The 19,826-nt window shown below is 34.1% G+C and overlaps 1 protein-coding gene across 6 annotated transcripts in view; it reads left to right on the top strand.

The window, feature by feature from the left end:
• Kiaa1468 (KIAA1468 ortholog) overlaps positions 1-19,826 on the top strand; it is a 111,496-nt gene that overhangs the window by 88,629 nt on the left and 3,041 nt on the right. For 2 of the 6 annotated variants that reach the window (XM_005373018.2, XM_013511190.1), the window contains exons 23-28: positions 1,065-1,147; positions 1,939-2,002; positions 3,435-3,573; positions 7,996-8,112; positions 11,765-11,853; positions 13,202-13,272. In XM_005373018.2, the coding sequence (XP_005373075.1) occupies positions 1,065-1,147; positions 1,939-2,002; positions 3,435-3,573; positions 7,996-8,112; positions 11,765-11,853; positions 13,202-13,272 (563 nt within the window). Of the gene's footprint in view, positions 1-1,064; positions 1,737-1,938; positions 2,003-3,434; positions 3,574-7,995; positions 8,113-11,764; positions 11,854-13,201; positions 13,273-19,826 lie in introns of those variants that run through there. The other 4 variants (XM_005373019.2, XM_013511192.1, XR_001232916.1 and 1 more) reach the window with 4 other exon arrangements.

The following is a 19,826-nucleotide window of genomic DNA, read 5'->3' on the forward strand; positions in this document are numbered from 1 at the left end:
AATTTACTTTTCCAAATATGTCAGAGATCATATACTTTTATCTGGGCGTGGTGGCACACACCAGTAATCCCAGCACTTTGGGAGGCTGAGGCAAGGGATCCAGAATTCAGCCCAGCCGCAACAATTTAGGAACTTAGTAAGTCCCTGTCTCAAAAATAAAATAATAAAAATAAAAGGGCTGGGGATGTAACTTAGTGCAAAAGTCCTGAGTCCACTCCTCAGTTCTACAAAATACTGTGTATATATGTATATTTTTAAAGTCACAATAATTAATTGCTCACTTCTTGAATGCATAGTCCTTATTGTGCACAGTATGAAAATTATGTACAAACTAATAGCACAATAGTGCTTTAAGTTACATGATAGTATCACCATTTTCAGATGTGAAAACTGAGTTTCAAGAGATTATGCGATATACTGTATCTCAGACTCTAAGACAAATAAGTGGAGAGAACTGGAGTCTGAACCCAGAGCTGATTTCCAGGTGTTACACTCTAGGAGTATTTTGCTGCATTGTGTCCCTGTACTTCAAAAAAAGCTATGGGATTTAAAAGGCTAGGAATTTTCCTCTGTGATTTTTAATTTATTTGCTATAGAGTAGTCATAAGCAGTTCAGTGGTGGCTACTAGCCCTTTGAGTTTGGTTTAAAAACAGTACAGTTTGTACCTTACTGATCATAATAAAATCACACCAAGTTTAATTTGAGAATTTCAACCATACAAAAGATGTATCCTCTTCTTCTTTTTTAAAGAAATAAATTTTTCTTTTATATTTCATTTTAAGTGACTATGGAAATTACATAGACATTTTGACCAAAAGTACAAACTGCCATTGAATTGGTGACAACATCTCTTTTTGTGGACTCCTAGGCTATTTAAGCTTTATTTTCCTCCTAAGCACCCTCTGCCTTTGTAAAGCATTCTAGTAGCAGTATTTGCTTAGCTTCTAATTTTGGTTTTGCTTTTGTGTTTTCTTTCTCGTGGTTGTTCCTTTCTTCTTCCCGTGGCACACTGTTTGCTCTTTCCATGCATCACCTGTGAATACCCCCTGTGCTGACCAATCAGCTGTTGGTGAAGGGGGTGAACGAAACTCTGGTAGCTCAGAGGGTTGTTCCTGCTCTCATTACTCTCTCCAGTGACCCTGAAATGTAAGTGTCATCCCTGCCTTTTACATTCAGCATCCCTTTCAAAATGTGCCTGTCAGGAAATAACCATCAGCTTTAAAATTCATTAAAGAATCACTTTAAAATAATAATATTGGCTTATGCTTGATTTTAGGCTTTATCATCTTACTATTTATATATCTTCTTGTTGCTTTCTAAATCAACCCTCACAGTAAGCCTAATTTGGAGGCAGTGTATTAGACCAAAGAATATTAGGAGACCAAGAATATTAGTACTCAAACTTTATCAGAACATAAAACATGCTGATGGACTATTTCTTCCAAGCCAAGAAAGGATGCTCTGCTAATCTTATTAACAGGTTGTTCCCAGTAAGTGTAGTGGCATGAACCAAAGGCATAACATTTTAATGTCTCGTGTGGGTGACTAAACCAAGAAAGGCCAATGAGTCCTGCCCATCCTCAGTCACAGCTAACCCAGTTCTCATTCCAGTTTACCAAACCATTTTTTATTGCATGTTGACTGGTTTACAGCTGACTCTTCGAGGCATGAGTGAAGCGTTAGTTGACAAGCGGGTTGCTCCGGCCCTTGTTACCTTGTCCAGTGATCCTGAATTGTGAGTTTCATAGACTGCGACCTTAAGTTCCCTGCCTGTCTTTTTGAGCATTCTTCTTGGTCTGCTTTTTTAAAAATTTAATTTGTCATTGCTAGAGACTAATATAGTATTTTGACCTTGTACTTAATTTGATACACATTTTAATAGTGCACATTTTTTTAAATCTTAAAGTTCAGTTTCTTTCTTTTTTAATTTCTAACAGCTCTGTCAGGATTGCCACAATTCCAGCCTTTGGCACTATTATGGAAACAGTTATTCAGAGAGAGGTAGGAAATAATTAAAATACATTTGTATCTACTGTTAAAGTGATTGATGACAAATTAGCATACACATACCTCAAGGTAGGGGCAAGGAGAGTCATACCTTTCGTGTTGTTTCTTCATTGGTAAGGGCCAGGGGAGGGTCTCAGTATTTGAAAGCAGGATAGCCTGACTGAATAATTCTCAGAGCTATTCCATATTCCATAGCTGTAGTCCTCTCAACTTAATTATAGGCCAACCCTTCGATGTTTTGTTTTAAGCCTAGCTAGGTACTGCAGTTTCGAATAATCTTTCAAATCAAGTCTAGTTCCCAAACCTTGCATTTTTCTATAGACTTCTAGCCAGTGTGCATAAATTCTCGATTGCCAGTTTGCACAAATTTAAAGACTGTTTTGCTGTATAACATCAGGAACACAAATCTGTCTCAGCGTTATGTGTGAAGGAAGGCGGCACCTGTATTCTAACTACTATATTATTGAAGCCTTAAAAGTCATCAGGTGTACTACTGTCTGTCATCTTGTTATAGTATATATCACTGTACAAAACTTCTCAGTGCCTCCTTTCATAAAACTACCAAGGTCTTCCTCCCTAAAAGTGTCTTTCAATTCTGAAAATGATTTCAAGTTTTTAAAACTCTGCTTGCAACATTGACTATAGAATACTTTTCAAAATTAGTATCAGAATTTTTGGGTTTTGTTATCATATTGAACATGTTCTTTCTTACATAAATGAAAAACCCTGTATATTAGGAAATAAATTATTTATGGACATACTATCTGGTCACTTAAGTGGAAAACAATTTTCTCCATTTGGTGGACATTTTACTTCAAAAAGAAAAAATTTGATAAAATTTCTTTCATAAAGATTTTTATAATCGTTATAAATTCTGTTATAGAAAGACTTTCTTTTTTTAAAATATATTTCATGGATGAAGCAACAGAAAAAAAGGATATCATTCTGCAATGCTTGCAGTTTTGGCAGAATTTCAACATGTTCTTAAATCCTAAAATAAAAATGTCTTTTAAGGAACTGTGAGTAAGATATAACTCATTAATGACTCATTGCTTGCAGGAGGTGAATAATTGGGTAACTTACACTGTAATTTATGTTAAGAATTATGTGTTAAATATAAAATCATCATAAAATGATCTTTTCCCTAAATATTATGGAGTATTTTCCTTTTGTTTTTAAAATTTATCAGTGAATGTTTGTATTTTTAGAATAAATTAAGAATTAACAAGCATAAACAAAAATGTGAAACTTTTTCTGAGCTAAAAGATAAATGAGTACATCATTAATTCCACATTTCTGCTATGATGGAGTTACACATCGTCTGAATACCCTGCTGCAAGCAATGTTTAATGTGTATCTTTTGCTTTAACTGCACTACTCAGTTTTTAATATTCTATAAAATGACTCTACAATATTCACTGTTAAGTTGCTGGAAAGAGTGAAAATGCAGTTGGCTTCTTTCCTGGAAGATCCACAGTATCAAGACCAGCATTCTTTGCATATGGAGATCATAAAAACATTTGGTAGAGTTGGACCTAATGCAGAACCCAGGTTCCGAGATGAATGTAAGTTGCATTTCTGTACTTTCATCTTGAATTGTAAGATCACAGCCAGAAGCTTCTCTGAGGATTTGTCATGTGTTAAAGCCTTGCTGCACTTTCTCTTTCGTGTACTGAAAGCTAAACTCAAAATAAGTTATTTTTTTTGTGAAGTGATCAGTGTTGCTTTTAGTGGATGGTTTCCTATACTGTGTACTAGTTGCTATATCACATATGACAAGTAACTCTAAGCATAAAGGTATAGTAGAAACATACCTTACCTGTTCATTGTAAAAGACTGTGATGCTATATTTAGAGGGCTTTTTATTTTTTAGGAAAGTTTTGTGTGTTTCTAGACATATTCTTACAGGAAATACACATTTCTCCCACTCACCATGCCATCAGCATGATACACCACTTTATTTTAAGTCATAGCTTGTGGACCACTTAAGTGATCTACATGATTATCTTAAAGCTTTTTCTCTAATTACTTTTTTCCTTTTGTGGTGCTAGGGATTAAACCTAAGACCTAGTGCATGCTAGGCAAGTGCTATACCAGTAAGCTTCATCCCAAGCTCTCTAATTTGTCTCTTTTACTATGGGTTTCTACCTTTTTGAAACATCCAGGAATTATTACTCCAAAAGTGTACCAGTTATCACTGCTATACTTCAGCAATTTTATTGTCAGCAGTTTTACATGCCTTAGAGTAGCCCATTGCATCAACCACTTAAGTCAGTTTAGTTTCTACTACAAAATTGGACTCCCCAATAGACTAATTATTGGATATCCAGCTTAAGTTATGTCTTACCATTTTTAAGATGAGTCATCAACAAAAAATGTTAAGTCAACTTTTGGACTGTAGTCTTCAAAAGGTCTGTTGGCCTGTTGAGGACATGGGTAAGTACCAAACCATAGAAACACAAATAATAAGATTCTTTTTCACTGGATATTTTCATAATTGGCCAACCAGTAGAAAAGGTTTGGTATTTTTAGTTAGCAATAGAAACAGTCTCACATGTTATCTTACAGACAATCCTAGTAGGTCTGAAGATGCTTTGACATCACTGAGGTGGTGTTATTCTGAGGCCAAGAAGGTTACTCTTGGCTCCTGGATTGAGAAATAAGCAGATTGTAATGGGTGACTTGTGCCATCATTTTTTTTTTTTTTTTTTTTCCGGTACCAGGAATCGAACTCATGATGTTGCGCTTGCCAGGCAGGCACTGTGCTGCTGAACCACTGAGCTAAATCCCCAGCCCCAACTTGTGCCATCATGTTCAGTATTTTTTATGTACATTCAAAAGAGATTTAGGATAAGCTAGGAAGAATCAATCTGTATTCCTATAGGCTCTTCTGCCTGTATTTTGATGTGTCTCTAGAATCTTGTCTTCAGTGATGCTAAGACTACAATTTCTCAAATCAAACATACTGTCTGCATCTTTATGTCTCTTTCTAGAAGGTTCACGAACTTTTAAAAGTAACCATACTACTTTATTTTTAACAGCTTTATTTGTAGACTGGATTCTTTTACCTATTAAATTTATAGAACTGCATAACAGAAAAAAATTTTTTTGCTAAATCTGGTCCCCAAATAACCGTTAAAAGTGAGCTTAAGAAAAGATTTAGAGTAGAAACTCTTACTGCTTAAAAAGACCTTACAAACCATTATCCCTGAAGCCTCCTACAACTCACTGTATACTAGCAGATATGTCTGATATAGTCTTCTTTAACATTCTGGCACAGCCAGACCTTTTTTTTTTTTAATTACTCCTCTCCCCTTCTTTTTTTCTTTTGAACTTATTTCTGGGTCACATGAATAATTTTTTGCTTTAAAACTTTACCCTGAGTAATTTAATGCTTTTTATATTAATAAATTAATGATAAGCAGAGCACTGGTGACATACCCTTATAATTCCAGCTCTGAGGGAGGCTGAGGCAGGAAGATTACAAGTGGAGTCCTGTCTGGACAACTTAGCAAGAGTCCTGAAAACAAAAACTAAGAAGGGAGGGAGGGAGGGAGAGACAAAAGGAAGGAGGGAAGGAAGGAAGGGAAGAAAGAAGGAAGGGAGGGAGGGAGGAAGGAAAAAATCGTAGCAAAGCAAAATACCTATCAGAAAGAATGTTATTTATAGATCCCTTCGGGAGTTTAGAGGAAGAACAGAAATTTTAATGTGTTAGTGTTGTCCTTGGGAAGTAGCATTTGGGTACTTATTTATTTATCTGTTTATAGAAATCCCTCTATTTCTTAACTAATAGAAGATATTAGTTTTTCCATTAGCCCATGTTCTGTCCTAATTCTTAAGTTATCACAGGACTTTTGGTCTTAATTTTAAGGACCATTTTTTTTTCAACTACTTCATTTTATAAGACTTTGAAAATGTTCATACCTCGAACATTTTCTTAAGGGTTGGCTTTTCCATTTCAGATTAGTTTTATCTGAGTTCCTTGTTTCAGGTCCGTATATATTGCCAAAAAAAAAAAACAAAAAAACAAGATTTCCTTTACTTTAGCTTTTGGATCTATCATAGAATATTTTCAGAAACTTAGAAGCAGAGACCCTTTCTCAAGGAAAAAACAATCGATTGGAAAAAAACAATCAGTAAAATAAATCCATCTATTGGCTGGTCTTTATTTTGTTTGCAACTTTATGTCTCTCCAGTTTGCCATTAAAAAAAAGAAAAAAAGCTCCTGCAGTGGTCTTAATAGTGCTTATTTCCTATTTTTCTTTCCTACTAAAGGTCATTTTCAAAATTATTCCCACCAGGTTTATTAAGCCTTCTGGTCTTTAATGTCTTACTGCTTTTAGCCATTTAAATCCATCTTATGGGTAATAAATGAATTAATTATATAAGTACAGCCCAACATAGTATATAAATACTGAAATCTTGGATTCTGTAGTAAATGTGTGTCTTTTTGAGAATTAGGAAAGCCCTTTAACCCTAGACTAGAGTTTTAAACTAAATTCTGTAGATTTGTCTTCTAGTGAGGCAGTTCTAAGGGGTGTTGTACAGTATTATTGTTCCATTCCTGAGAGAAACTAAACAAAGTTAAAAAAGTTAGAAGCAAAAGGAAAACATGGACCATGCATAAGTAGATGAAGTATAGGGAAGGTAAGTTGCAGAAGGTTTCAGAAGAAATCACTATAGAGTCTTTGGTGGGAGAAACTAAGATTCAACTAAGAAATTAAAATCATTATTTATTTTGGTGAGGCCTCAGTAGACCAATTGGTAAAGCTAACAACTGAATGTTTGGAGTTTTTATCTCCTAACTTTTTTTAGAGCTCATCTTAATAATACTATTACTCATTTTAACAAGTTGAAAAAGGCCTTAAAAATGCTCATTTTAGGCTGGGCATAGTGGCGCACACCTGTAATCCCAGTACTCGGGAGGCTGGGACAGGAGGATCACCGTGAGTTCAAGACCAGCCTGGACTACAAAGTGAGCTCAAGGCCAGCCTAAACTGTATAGTGGGCCCATCTCAAAAAGACAAAAAAAAGATTTTTTTTTTAAATACCCATTTCAATTCTAAGTTTTTATAAAGTTTGTTTTGTTTTGCCATTTACTAAGCTAAGCAAGAAAGTTGTGATTATACCCTTGGTCTCTTCAGGAAGCAGAAGTTTTTTCAGGGGAAGACTTGCATTTACATACACAGGCTCATTGCAAACAAGAGGAAGTCACTATAGTTGGTCAGCAGTCTGTGCTTATGAATGGTATTTTGTATTCCCTAACCAAGAAGAGACTAGAAAAGGGCTGTGTAAGACACCATTTTAACAGTTACTGACTCCAAAGCCATTTCTCCAAAGAATCCCAGTTTTACTGAGAAATGGTATACAAATAACACAATCTTAGGTACAATGGATGCTCATTGCTACTGCATTGTGTATTGTTCTTAGACCATTGCTTTTATCACAGCAGGCAGTATTTTTGAATTTTTACATTGTTCTTTGAAGATATTAAACCCATTTGGGTGATTTGCAGATTTAGCCACCAGTGCTATTTGATACTGGTCTTTGCTAATAATTTGATAAACCAAAGGTAATAATAGTTTTATGAAGGAGTGAAATAATTTATTATTGAAGGAAAGAATAAGTATTGCATTTATCTTTTATTTAATATGTTGGTAATTTTTATAAAGAACATTTTGTAAGCACAGATAACACAAGATCTAGGTTGTTTATATTTCTTTTACATTTTTGATATTTATAAATTAAGAGTGAAGCCAAATGACCTGTAGACAACCTCATAATTAGTTAATAGGGACAGTGCTATATAAACTGTTTCTCATACTTTCTTTTCTAGTAGGAAAAGGCAAACATAGAATGTGGGCAGCCTTTTGAAAGTACGCAGCATTAAAATGAACTTTTATATATTAAAACCATTTTTTATAAAGTATAAGAGTTTGTATGTATGTTTGAGGTAAAAATTTAACAATTTCTTTTTCCTTTTTCAGTTGTTATACCACATTTGCATAAGTTAGCTTTGGTGAACAACTTACAAATTGTGGATTCTAAAAGACTGGACATTGCTACCCATCTTTTTGAAGCCTACAGTGCACTTTCCTGTTGTTGTATCCTTGTTTTAAAGTGTACCTGCCTTTATGTAACCAGTTCTATAATGAAGCTGATTTGTGAAAGACTGAGAACTTTTTTTCTTAAATTATATAAGTATTATAGAAAACTGAAATTTTGATTTGATTTGTCTTACTTATTTTAGCTATCTCATAATCTTAAAACATTTTTAATTTTCTGTTTATGTATTCTGTGGTTTCAAAGACAATGACCTGATGTTTTATGTCTTATTATATTGGAAGAAATAAAGAACAGAATGAATTATAGCTAAGACTTCTGCTAATCAAAAGGAAACTTTATATATATCTTGGCATTTTAATTTCTCAGTGAAGTTTAACTATCAGTAGCCAGTGGAATGCTATCAATTTCTCGTAGTGAGGTGTCACTCCTTAGAAAAGTACAGTGCCAATATTGCTAATCATCTCCAGTGAATACAGAACTGGGAAGGAACTCAAGAGATCATGTGGGCCCTTATAGACCACTGTATTGTAAATGATTAAACCAAGGCTTAAAGGCACTAGTGACTTCTGCTTTTCATAGTTAAAGCAAAACTGTGACCGGAACAAAGAACTTTAGCCATCCTGTAAAAAGTTCTTTTACTATGCTTTGCAAGCCAGGAAGGAAGTGCACATGGGCAAAGTGAATGCCAGTTTCTGTGCTCTTATTAAAAGGCAGAAGAGTTCAGAAAAGAGGAAATAAGAGATTGAGAAAAGAATGAAAGGCTCAATAGTCAAACAACTATAAAAGTACATGCTAGGCTATATATAATCAGAGAAATATGATTATGGCAGAAAAAAATGATGGTAAAGCTTCCTAGTAATACATGGGAAAAAAGAGAACCAAGAAAGAGTTGGGGGATTATTAATGATTCTATACTGTATACGCTAGTTCATAGTCATAAATAAGATTTGAGCAAGCAATTTTAAATAAGATAAATCTGTTCTAAAGTTCCATTGAGACTGGCTGCCACTGGACTTTGGACTGACTGGTGTATAACAACAGGTTATTGTACTTTGTTCATAATAAAGTAAATAGGAAGAGTAGAAAAGTAAAGCCATCTGTTAAGGAACTGCATGTTCCTTTTGAAACGTTAATGGGTGCATTGTTGAGTGCATTTTATTTTGGGAATCTGCTACCATTGACCTAATCATATAGAATGATATGACCATATTTTTGTAACAGATTATATAGTGAGTAGAGCCACCATATTTTCATAGTTTGGTACCTCAAGTACTCATGTCTTCAATAGGTTTAATTCCACTAAAGGGAGAATTTACTATTATCATTCCTGACTTATCTTGCTGACTTTTCAACTTAACAGAAGATCGAGGAAGAAAGAAAAGGAAACTGATACTCTGAATGAGCAAGGAAGAAATACTTTAATAATAGAGATGTGACAGTACCCTTGCAAGACAATAATAATAGCATGCGGAGTTGTATCTCAAAGAAAGAAAAGATTGGTATGTTTATTAGACTCTCTGAAACATGTTAAAAACTTAACCATAGGCCATGTATAATTTGTAAGGGAATATACCTCAAGGAAAAGGGAAAAGTCATAATATCAAATCTTTTAGCTCCAGAAAATCAAATATTAGAAGTGGAAAAGGCAGCTGTTTCTGAGGAGTGTAGATACTGGAAAATATTACCATCTATCCGAAAATGTGTGAACTATTTCTCGAATAAATACAATAAATGTCTTTTACCAATACAGCAAATGAAAGCACCATCTTAAGAGCAGTCCCTGTTCGCGTACTAAATGTGTTAGTTCTTTGTGAGGCAGAACTTGTACTGATTCAACAGAGTAGTGTGGTCACTGATAAAATCACATTGCCCAAACCTGTCCCTTCATATTCTGAGCTGATCAGAACATGAGTATTCCTTTCATAACTAATGTCATATTTTAATAGAGACATAGAAAAATTGGAATGTGTAACATTAAAATGGCATAAGAAGTCATGTTTAAGACAGATTGAAGGAATTTAGAAATTCTTAATCTGGAGAATGGATAGCTTGGGATGAAAAGATAATTTCACAGTTATTTGACAGGTGATTCCTTAGAAGGAAGGTTAGGCACTAAGGTGCAAGCTGAGGTCTTAAAAAGGGCAATTTTGTTTATAAGGAAAACATACTTGTAATCAGACTACCTAAAAATGCAGTGAGCACTCTTCCAAAACTATGAATATCTCATATTAGTAATCAGAGGCTTTTTGGTAATCATTCACTAATAAGTTAGAAGCAACTTCTAATATCAACTAGGACCAAATAAGCTGTACATTTCTGTGATTCCATGGGGAGATGGTAGGTTCCAACTTGAAGCAGAAAGAGAGAACGTCCCTCTTCTTTTTCAAAAAAAAAAAGGTATCTTCAACTTCTCAATCCGTAGGTCACATTCTCTGTTAAACCAAAGGTCACTCACATTTGTATCTTAGCGGTACTTTCCCCATATCTAGAAAACAAGACTATATAATCATAAGATTGTGGCCCTCTTTGTTTATTTTTATTTCCTCTTATGTTTATAAGTCACTTATTATAGGAGCTTTCTTGAAGAAGTTTTCATTTAAAACTTTTTTCAAAAAAAAATTTTAAACAAAACAAAACTTTTTTCAAGGACGTACTCATCATATATTACACTATCTTTATGAAGTTATAATTTTTTTCATAAAGGTTAATTAAACCATCTTTAAAGGAAATGAATTTAGTAGAATTTTTCACTTTATATGATATAATGTTAAATATATATTTTAAATGACTATTTTTAAATAGTCAATTCAACTTTTTAAATGAATAAGGTGAGAATCTTCCAGAATAGGTATGAATAAACAAGTTGAATCTTTCCTTGAGAAATGTATCTGCCATCCTTTTGGATGTCAAGATGATCAGCTAAAATGCAAAGATAAGCAGGAACTATAAGTAATACTACACTTAATAAATACTTTTATTACAACCAATGCTATGTTGATCCAATTCAGTCAGGACCAGTAGGAAGTCAGTTTAACAGGGTAATTAAAAAAAAAAAAAAACCAAGAAAACAAAATATACCTTAGATAACTACTTTAACTTAAAATATATAAATGTGTTTTCTTTTATCAGACATTTAGTTTAGGACTGAGGCATGTCTTTGATGTGAATCTGCTGGCTCTAGTTAAACATCTTCTTTTTCAGACAGCTCACATCCATAATGCACTTGTCTATGATTTTCAGATTAACTTTCTTTAAAAAGAATCCAGAAACATTTCTGGTACTGAGTATAGAATTTTGCCAAATGTCTTTATATTTTTCCCAACCTTTTACAGTTGCCTTATACATAGTAATTAAATAGTAGTACATTAACCAATCGGCCTTTATTGGCTTTTTAACAAAACTTTAAACTTAGTTGTCATGGAAATTTTTTTTTTATTTTCCATACTTCATATTCATTCAAATGCCTGATTAGATTAGCATATGATTAAATTAGGGGACGTTGCAGTGATAAATATCACTGACATAAAATAGATTTTTGATAATAGACACAGTTGACTCTTAATAAATAACTTACTTGAAGCCTTTTTACTCTGGATGATCAGTATACCATAGAGGGCTTTTTCTTTATATTTAAACTCCGTTGGACTTACCAGTTGGTTTTTTAAAGCTTCCTTAATACCATGTCTCAAGTCATTTCAGAAGATTTAATGGTAAATCACTTTTTACCTGGCCTCAGATGTTTGCGGACTGACATGGAACATCTCTCTCCAGGGCATGAGGTGAGCTACTGTGATTATCAGTGCCATTATTTTATATCTCCTGTGTAGATTTTTGTTCTTTATATGACACTTGATTATGATATTCAGTACTTCATTTTTTAAAAATGTCAGTAAATGTCATTTTATCAACTTACTAGTTTTAATATGTAGAACATCTTTGAGGCTCTGTTTAATTCTCTAGAGATAACACAGTCTCCTTCAAATGAGAATTTAATAAGATAATGTAAGTGAAATGTTGAACTGTCAAATGTTATCTCTCATTAACTTTCTTAAAAGCAAAGTATCTATTTTCTTTCATCATCCTTCATAACTCATTCCATTCTACCTCCTTTTTTGTCATCTGTTTCCTATTCCATATTTTCAAACTATTTTTGTCAGCCTTTCCCATTACAATATTTGACTTTTCTCTCCTGAATGAAACAAAAACTTTCCTTCATCCCTCTCCAGATATCTTTGTCTTCCCAGTTGTCTGTACCACCTTTTGAGCCTTCTCGCTCTCACATCAGATTACCTATTCACTTCTTCCCAGGGCTAAAACATTCCATACCCTTCAAGTTTCTCTTTCTTGCAAAAAAAAAAACAAAAAAACAAAAAAACAAAAGCTCCACAAAGAGAGGATGTTTTGTGTTTTAGCATCTCTATCTTTAGTATTTAAAAATAGTGCCTAGCAAATAGCAGATAAACAATAAATATTTTTTTAGTGACCTCCATGGTCAAAACATGGGCCAAGAATATTCAGGAGGGTTGTTCAGTTTCTGGTGTGGTTCTCAACTGCTAGATAAGTGGATTAGATCCCCACCTTTTACATCAGTCACTCAGTCTCCCTGCAAGGATGGTGTTAAGTGTTATAGTCTTAGATACTGATCCCATCACCAATTGTTACAACCTGGAGAAAGCAAAGGAACATAGAGTAGAATGGCTTTTACTAGAAAATACATATGTGACCACAGTATATGGGAATGTTAAACGTATAGATGAATATAAGTTTTTCTTTTAACATTAAATGGTGGGAAAAGCTAATGGAGAATGGGAATCAGATTTAGAAATAAAGCTAATGAAAATAAAAATAAATTCTTAAGTTATATGATTGAGATTTGGGGTTTACTGGACACTGAACCCATAGCCTCATGCATGCTAAGCACACATTCTACAGCTGAACTATATCCCAAAGCCCAAAATTGAGATCTTTTAAAACTGTTTCTGTAGCAGTATACCAACATAATCAACAAAGTGTCAAAACTTTGTTTTTAATTAACATATTAGTTTATGGGAGTGTTAAAGTTAAAATTTTAGATTAAGCCATAGTATTTTATTAAACTGTATTTCATTAAAATAATTTTTTAATCAGGTTATTTTAAGTTCCATGATAAAAGAATGTGAACAAAAAGTAGAAAACAAGACTGTCCAGGAGCCTCAAGGGTAAGACATTAATTCTTTTTTAAGGCTTTATATTAACCTTAATTTTCTATCTAAATTTGCTATTGGTAGGTATGTTTCATTTTGTATAACTCTGTAGTAATTTATTTTGAGGACATGACTTATTCGGGGGCGGGGAAGGAGGATGAAAAAAAGATTTAAGATATTATTTACATGCACCAGCTCCCCACAGGAATGTAATCATTATGTACTGTAAACATTCTTCTTTTAAAAGAGAATTATTTTTTTGGTCCATGACTTGTGAAACATTTTGACCATTCTTTTCAGAACATAGTACATAGTATATTAACTAACATTCTGTAATTATTTTTTTATGAAATTTTATTTTTTTCTAAGGTGTGCTTATATTTTCTTAATATCTACTTGTAGTACATTAAAATAAAAGTATAAAAAATAAAAATTGAGGAAAAAAGACTGTTATTCGAGTTAGCTATTTTCAAATGCTGATCCACAAGCTGTCTCATCAAAAGTATCTGAGAAGTTTAAAATTCACATCTCTACGCTATGTTTTATAGACTCCTCTCAACATTCTGATTCACCCTAGAGTCTTCATGTTTAAAAAGCCTCCAAAGAGTTTCTGATTTGTAGTGCATTGGAGACTCATCGTCAAAAGAGTAGAAATTTGTGACATAGTTGTAAGATATAATAATTTGCTACATGAAGGATTGTAAATTTGGGAACATTCTGGCCAAAGCAGTGTTTCTGACCAAGCTGATTAAAGTTGAAAGATTCATTGAAATTAAAATATGGACATAGATGTGAAAGAGAAATGTTGGTCATTCAGGAAAGGAAATAATTTACAAATGGATTATGTTCTTTGCTTCTTATTGTAATAACTTTGAACAGTTATTTTAAATGGACTCACACATAAAAAGCTCAGAAGTATTTCCTTTAAGCCTAACTACCAGGAATGCATTTTGTCCAATCAGTCTAGGTACATAAACACAGAGCCTAAGACACAGAATCTCTTTAATTTATTATAACCCTTTTTTAGCTTCCTAGGGTAGAAGTTCTTCTCCCTATATACTTGTACCTGCCATTTCAGCCATGGAAAGATAAAACAGTAGAAACTCATTCAAATAATAAAAGGCTTTTGATTTAAACACAGAACCCGTAAAATCAACACCAAAGCAAATATTTCTACTCATTTGTCATACATTAAATATCAAAATTATCTGGAGCCTTCAGATTATTTTACTGAAAATAAGAATTTTGAAAATTGAGGAAACTCCATAGAAATTTCCCTCAACTTTTTTTCTCCATGTTACTTTTGGAAGAAATTTGTTCATTTGGCCTGTAGAGTTTTTCACAGTTCTAACTTTGCTGACTGTACTTCCCTTTGTTGTTTAATATGAACTGTGTATTTCCTGTCAATTGGGTAGTTAGATCTTGATCTAGAGACTTAATCACATACAGACATGTTTCTTTTAGCAAGACTGATTCATAAGAGGAAGTGTGTTTTCATCCTAAAGCTGATGTCTGCTTCTCTACTTTGGGGGGATCTTAACAAGCTGTTGATAAGTAATGAATTTATTAATTCATTAGAGGTTATAGAATATAATACCCTAATTGTATCATCCCTGTGTCATTGGTGACCTAAAATACTTCAGTAAAGAAAAGCTTACCTCCTAAGCTACATAATACTCAGTAGTATAGTTTATTTGGTAAAGGCAAGACATTCAGCTCTTCATTTGTATTTGCCAGTTTTCAGAATAATAAATTGATTCACCCACTGATAGGTGAACAACCACAGAGATACAGATTTTATTTTATTTTGAAAATTTACAAACTTATGTGTTCAAGTTTATTTTATATAATTCATTGTGCTGCATTTATAATGCCTGTTAATGCCCAAGTTATCCTGTCTGTAGGCAATTTGAATCTTCAAGTTGACTCCTAAGTCTTTTTGACATGATTTTGCCTTACAATCTGTGTGACAGTATCGTAAACATGCTTTTGAAGAGTAAGGGCAAGAGAGCTGGACTGTTATACTTTTATGTATAAGTTGTTCCTAGTTATTAAAACATCTTATCTGTAAGATTTATTATGCTCAACATGGATTATTTTTAATCTAGAAGACTGGAGAGAATGCTATAGTATTATATCCATATTTCTGTTTTGAAAGCATACGTGTGAAAACTTCGACTGTATTATCAGTCAGCAGATACACTGATGAAGTAGATGCTCACTCTTATAGACAGTCAAAGCATTTATAGGACTTTAACAGATTAGAGACTTACAGATACCAAATAAAAGATACAGAAAGTGTGTGTGGCAGGAATCAGAGGAAATTTGATTACATTTTCCACCTTCAAGAGTGTCTTCATTTTGGGCACTGTGCTCGGGATTAAAAATAAATGAGTAAAGGGGCTGGGGATTTAGCTCACCGGCAAAGTGCCTGCCTGGCAAGCGCAAGGTCGTGAGTTCGGTTCCCGGTACCGGAGAAAAACCCCCAAAAATAAATAAATAAATAAATGAGTAAAAATAAGTAAGATACCTTTGCCTTCCAATAACTTAGAGTAAAACTAGAAAAGATATGGAAATGGCATTTTGCCACCTGTTATAGGTGATATAATAAATCCCATGTGGAAATTATACTGGTTATGTAAATATGAGGCTGCTGTAACTACCAAGGATAGCCAAGAGAGGCTGAATGGAGGCCCTTAGGATCCTTGGCTATAGAATTCTTTTCCCCTAGGTCTTTACAAGATAGGGTTCCATCTTATTTTGTCTAGTTGCTTCCTTCATCCTCAGGCGAAAGCTTAAAAGTCACCATTTCAAGGAAGCCTTCCTTAAGCTACTGGCAAGTCTGTCATGAATCAAAAGCACAGGAAGACAGCCTGCAACAGTAAAGGGAACTACTTCTAAGAAGGAAAAGTGAGATTAAAGGCAGATAAGGAAGGATACTTATATTTCTGAAATGCTCTGCTAATTGCTATAGCCCTTAGTACATAATTAAATTAATTCAGTTGGAGTCAGGCACACCTGTAATCTCAGCACTCTGAGAGACTGAGGTAAGTAGATCACAAAATCAAGCCTAGCCTGGGCAATTCAGCAACCTAGCAAGATCCTGTCTCTAAATAAAAAACAAAGCAAGAAGTCATGGTATACCCTTGTCTCCTGCCTCCCTAGGAGGCCAAGGCAGGACGATCACAAGTTCAAGCCCATGTTGGGTAACTTAGCAAGACCCTGTCTCAAAATAAAAGTTTTTTTAAAAGGGGCTGGGGACGTAGCTCAATGCGAAGACCCCAGTTTTAATCCCAAGTACCACAAATTAATTAATTCAATTTATTGTGATAAAAATGTTATCCCAAGAAATATAATAAAACAAAAACTAGAGAGAACATCCCAAGTAGTAAAAGTTTCTGTATGATAGTTCGGGTACTTGTATGTGTTGTAGTTATTTTAAATGTATCTCTTACTGAGATCTTTGTCCAAAAAAAGTTTGAAATGCACTGATCTGCAAACAGAAAATGCATACATAAATGTTTGTTCTGTTCATTTAGCATTTAGTACAATTCACTGAACACCTACCATGGGCTGTTCACAAAAATGAGCTTAAATAAGGCATAGTCCTTTCCTTTTCCACAGGGTAATCATAGCTGAGGGGTAAGTCAGTTACAAGTAGAAATAAAAGCAAAAAAATAAACATTAAGAGAGTGCTTGCAGATTTCCCAGGAATCTTCAGGTGTGAACAGTAGGCTAGAGGCAAAAAGGGAAAAAAGTTGGTGATTATATGCAAAAAAATCAGCACTATACATAGTGACAAAAGTTAGAGAAAAGCTAGAGTACATACTGTGTGTGAGAGAATAGCAGAAGTGTATAAAAGTGAGTAGCCACAGAACTTTGTTAGTCACACTTAGAGGGCTGGATGTATCCTTTAGGGAGGAGTTGGCAAACTTCTTCTGTAGACAATAAATACTATTGTAAGCTTTGAAAACTGTAAGAACTGTGTCACAACTTCTCATCTAGACTCTTCTGTTGTAACAGGAAAACAACCATTGATAGTAAGTTAATCAGCATGTCTGTGTTTCAGTAAAACTTAGAAACACAGGCAGCAGTCTAGACTTGGCCTGCCACCTGTAGTTTCCAACCCTTGGGAACTTTGGTTCTCAAGTTTTTATGGTCCATCACAGTCACCTAGAAATTACTGGTTACCATCCCCCCAGATTTTAAATCAGAAGATCTGGGGTAAATTTTGAGAATTCACATTGATAACAAGTTCCCAAGTGATGCTGATGCAAGTGCAGGAACTACACTTTGAGAAACACTGCTTTTTAGAAGCCAAACTCTTCTCTCTTAGTATACAGAATCAAGTGGAATAGATTGAAAGCTATTATGGGGTCCATGATTAGATCCGGTGTGAGCATAGACGGGCAGGGAATAAGCACCATTATTATTACTTAAACACTTATGAACCAGATACCCTTCTGAGCATTTTTCACATACTTGCAAATAACTTCCTTAATGACCCTACAAAGTAGATACTGTTCTCTTAACTGTTGTGTTATAATGTCTGGGTATGACAGTGAATATAAAAAGATGGATTGGAGATATATTTTAGATGTGAACTCAGTTTGGCGACAGATTAAGAGTGAAGGAAAACAGAATCTAAGGCTCCCAGACCTTGGTTTTAACACTTAAATGGTTGATGGCACAGCAAAAGAGAACTATAGGATGGACTGTCCTGAAGAGGAATATTTATAATTTGTAGAACAGCCAGAAAACATAGCGATTTAGAGAACATTAGCATATAAGTGGTAATTAAAGGATTAGGGTTAGCGAAGGGGCTCTGATAGGGATGAGAAAGTAGCCAGACATGAAATTGCAGACCAGCGTTTTAAGATGCAATGATTCAGTGGTATACACACTGATGATTATTACAGACCCCTTTGTAAAACTAACAAAAATTTACACTGTTTTATAAAAACTTGCTGTAATGCAATGATTCTTTACTAGAAAGCTGTATAAAATATGTGCTTATATAGCTTACTAGAAAGCTATATAAAATATATGTACCCAGATGGAAAGTCTCAGAAGCACTAGGATTAGATATTAGTGCCTACATTTCAGAAAAGCTGCCCAGGTGATCGCGATGTGTATCAGTGGTCCTTTCAGGTTATATTGAGCCTGCAGATGATTTGTATGTTTTTTTTTAAATTTTGAGGGTATCTGTTAAGTCACCTAAATCTTTCCTCCAAGCCAAACATTCTTCATTCCTTTCAGTTTTACCCCTTAGAGTTTCCAGGCTCCTTTATATCATTGTTGTACCACTTATAGAATATCATTAAAACTTAATAGTATTCTTAGGTATGATCTGATCCATACAACCTCTTTTCCTAGTGTAAATTAAAATCAAATTTATCTTTTTTGACTTACACTGAATTTCTTACAGAAAGAGAACATTTATAAATCTCAAAGTTTAAGAAAAGACCCACTAGAAAGACTGGACTTGAACCGAAGTTTGAGAGAGGGGTAGGCAGTGGAAAGAAAGAGATTTAGTTTGAAACTGATTGGGCAATAGAATAGGCAGACCTGAATGAAAGCTGAGGAATGTAAGAGATAAGTGGTAATAGTATAAAACACACACACATTAGATCGGTATTTCTTGAATACAAAAGAACATTATTTTATGTTCTAGGTATTAAATGAACACTGAAGATTTTCAACCTGGAGTATGCTATGGAGAGGTTACTATATTTGTGACTTAGTTAATATTTTGGAGTCATCCATAATTGAAGCTTTGAGAGAAAGTTTTATAATTGGAGAATCAAAAGCCAAATGCTGAACCTTGTATTACTTTGTGAGAAGAGAGGGAAAAAGAGAGAGGAGGAGAAGTTCTTCAAAGGCATAAAGAGAGAAACCGTATTAGTGTACTGGAAGAAGGGACTTTAGTGGGGCAGGGGGTTGTGATTGGGTTTTCAATGGAATAATTTGGTAGTACACACCATAAAAGACAACACGCACCCAGATACCTTTGGTAGTGGCACCTGCTTCGTGCTATAGGTCCAGCAGAGCGCCTCCAGCTTGCCACACGTTGCCCTTGCCAAGTTCAAACACATTATCTTATTTAAATCTTGGGATGTTTTGCAATAGAAATTGGAAGCTGTGTTTTACAGATGAGGAAACTGAATTTGAAAGGTCAAGTGTATCTCAACCAAAGCCACAAGACAACAAACTGGGATTCTGAGTGTATTGCAATACTCTTTCTGGATGGTAATGTGATAAATCAATAATCTTCAGTGTTCATTTAGATTGTGTTTACTCCCTACACAGCAGTTTGGCAAAAAAGAAAGAATTAATGAATTTGAAAACTGGCGATTTAAGATGTTTTTCAAGGAATAGGATTATTATTAGCACAGTGCAGATTCACTGTGATTTGCTTGACTCATTTGGGAAGCTGTTAATATCTGTGGTTTGATCAAAAAATACAGCGAATTTTTTTTTTTAATTATTGTTGTTTGTTTTTTGTTTGTTTGTTTTTCCGATACCAGGAATCGAATCTTTTTTTTTTTTTTTTTTTTTCCAGTACCGAG

This window comes from Chinchilla lanigera, unplaced genomic scaffold, assembly GCF_000276665.1.
Source record: "Chinchilla lanigera isolate Chin_1 unplaced genomic scaffold, ChiLan1.0 scaffold00001, whole genome shotgun sequence".
NCBI lineage: Eukaryota > Metazoa > Chordata > Mammalia > Rodentia > Chinchillidae > Chinchilla > Chinchilla lanigera.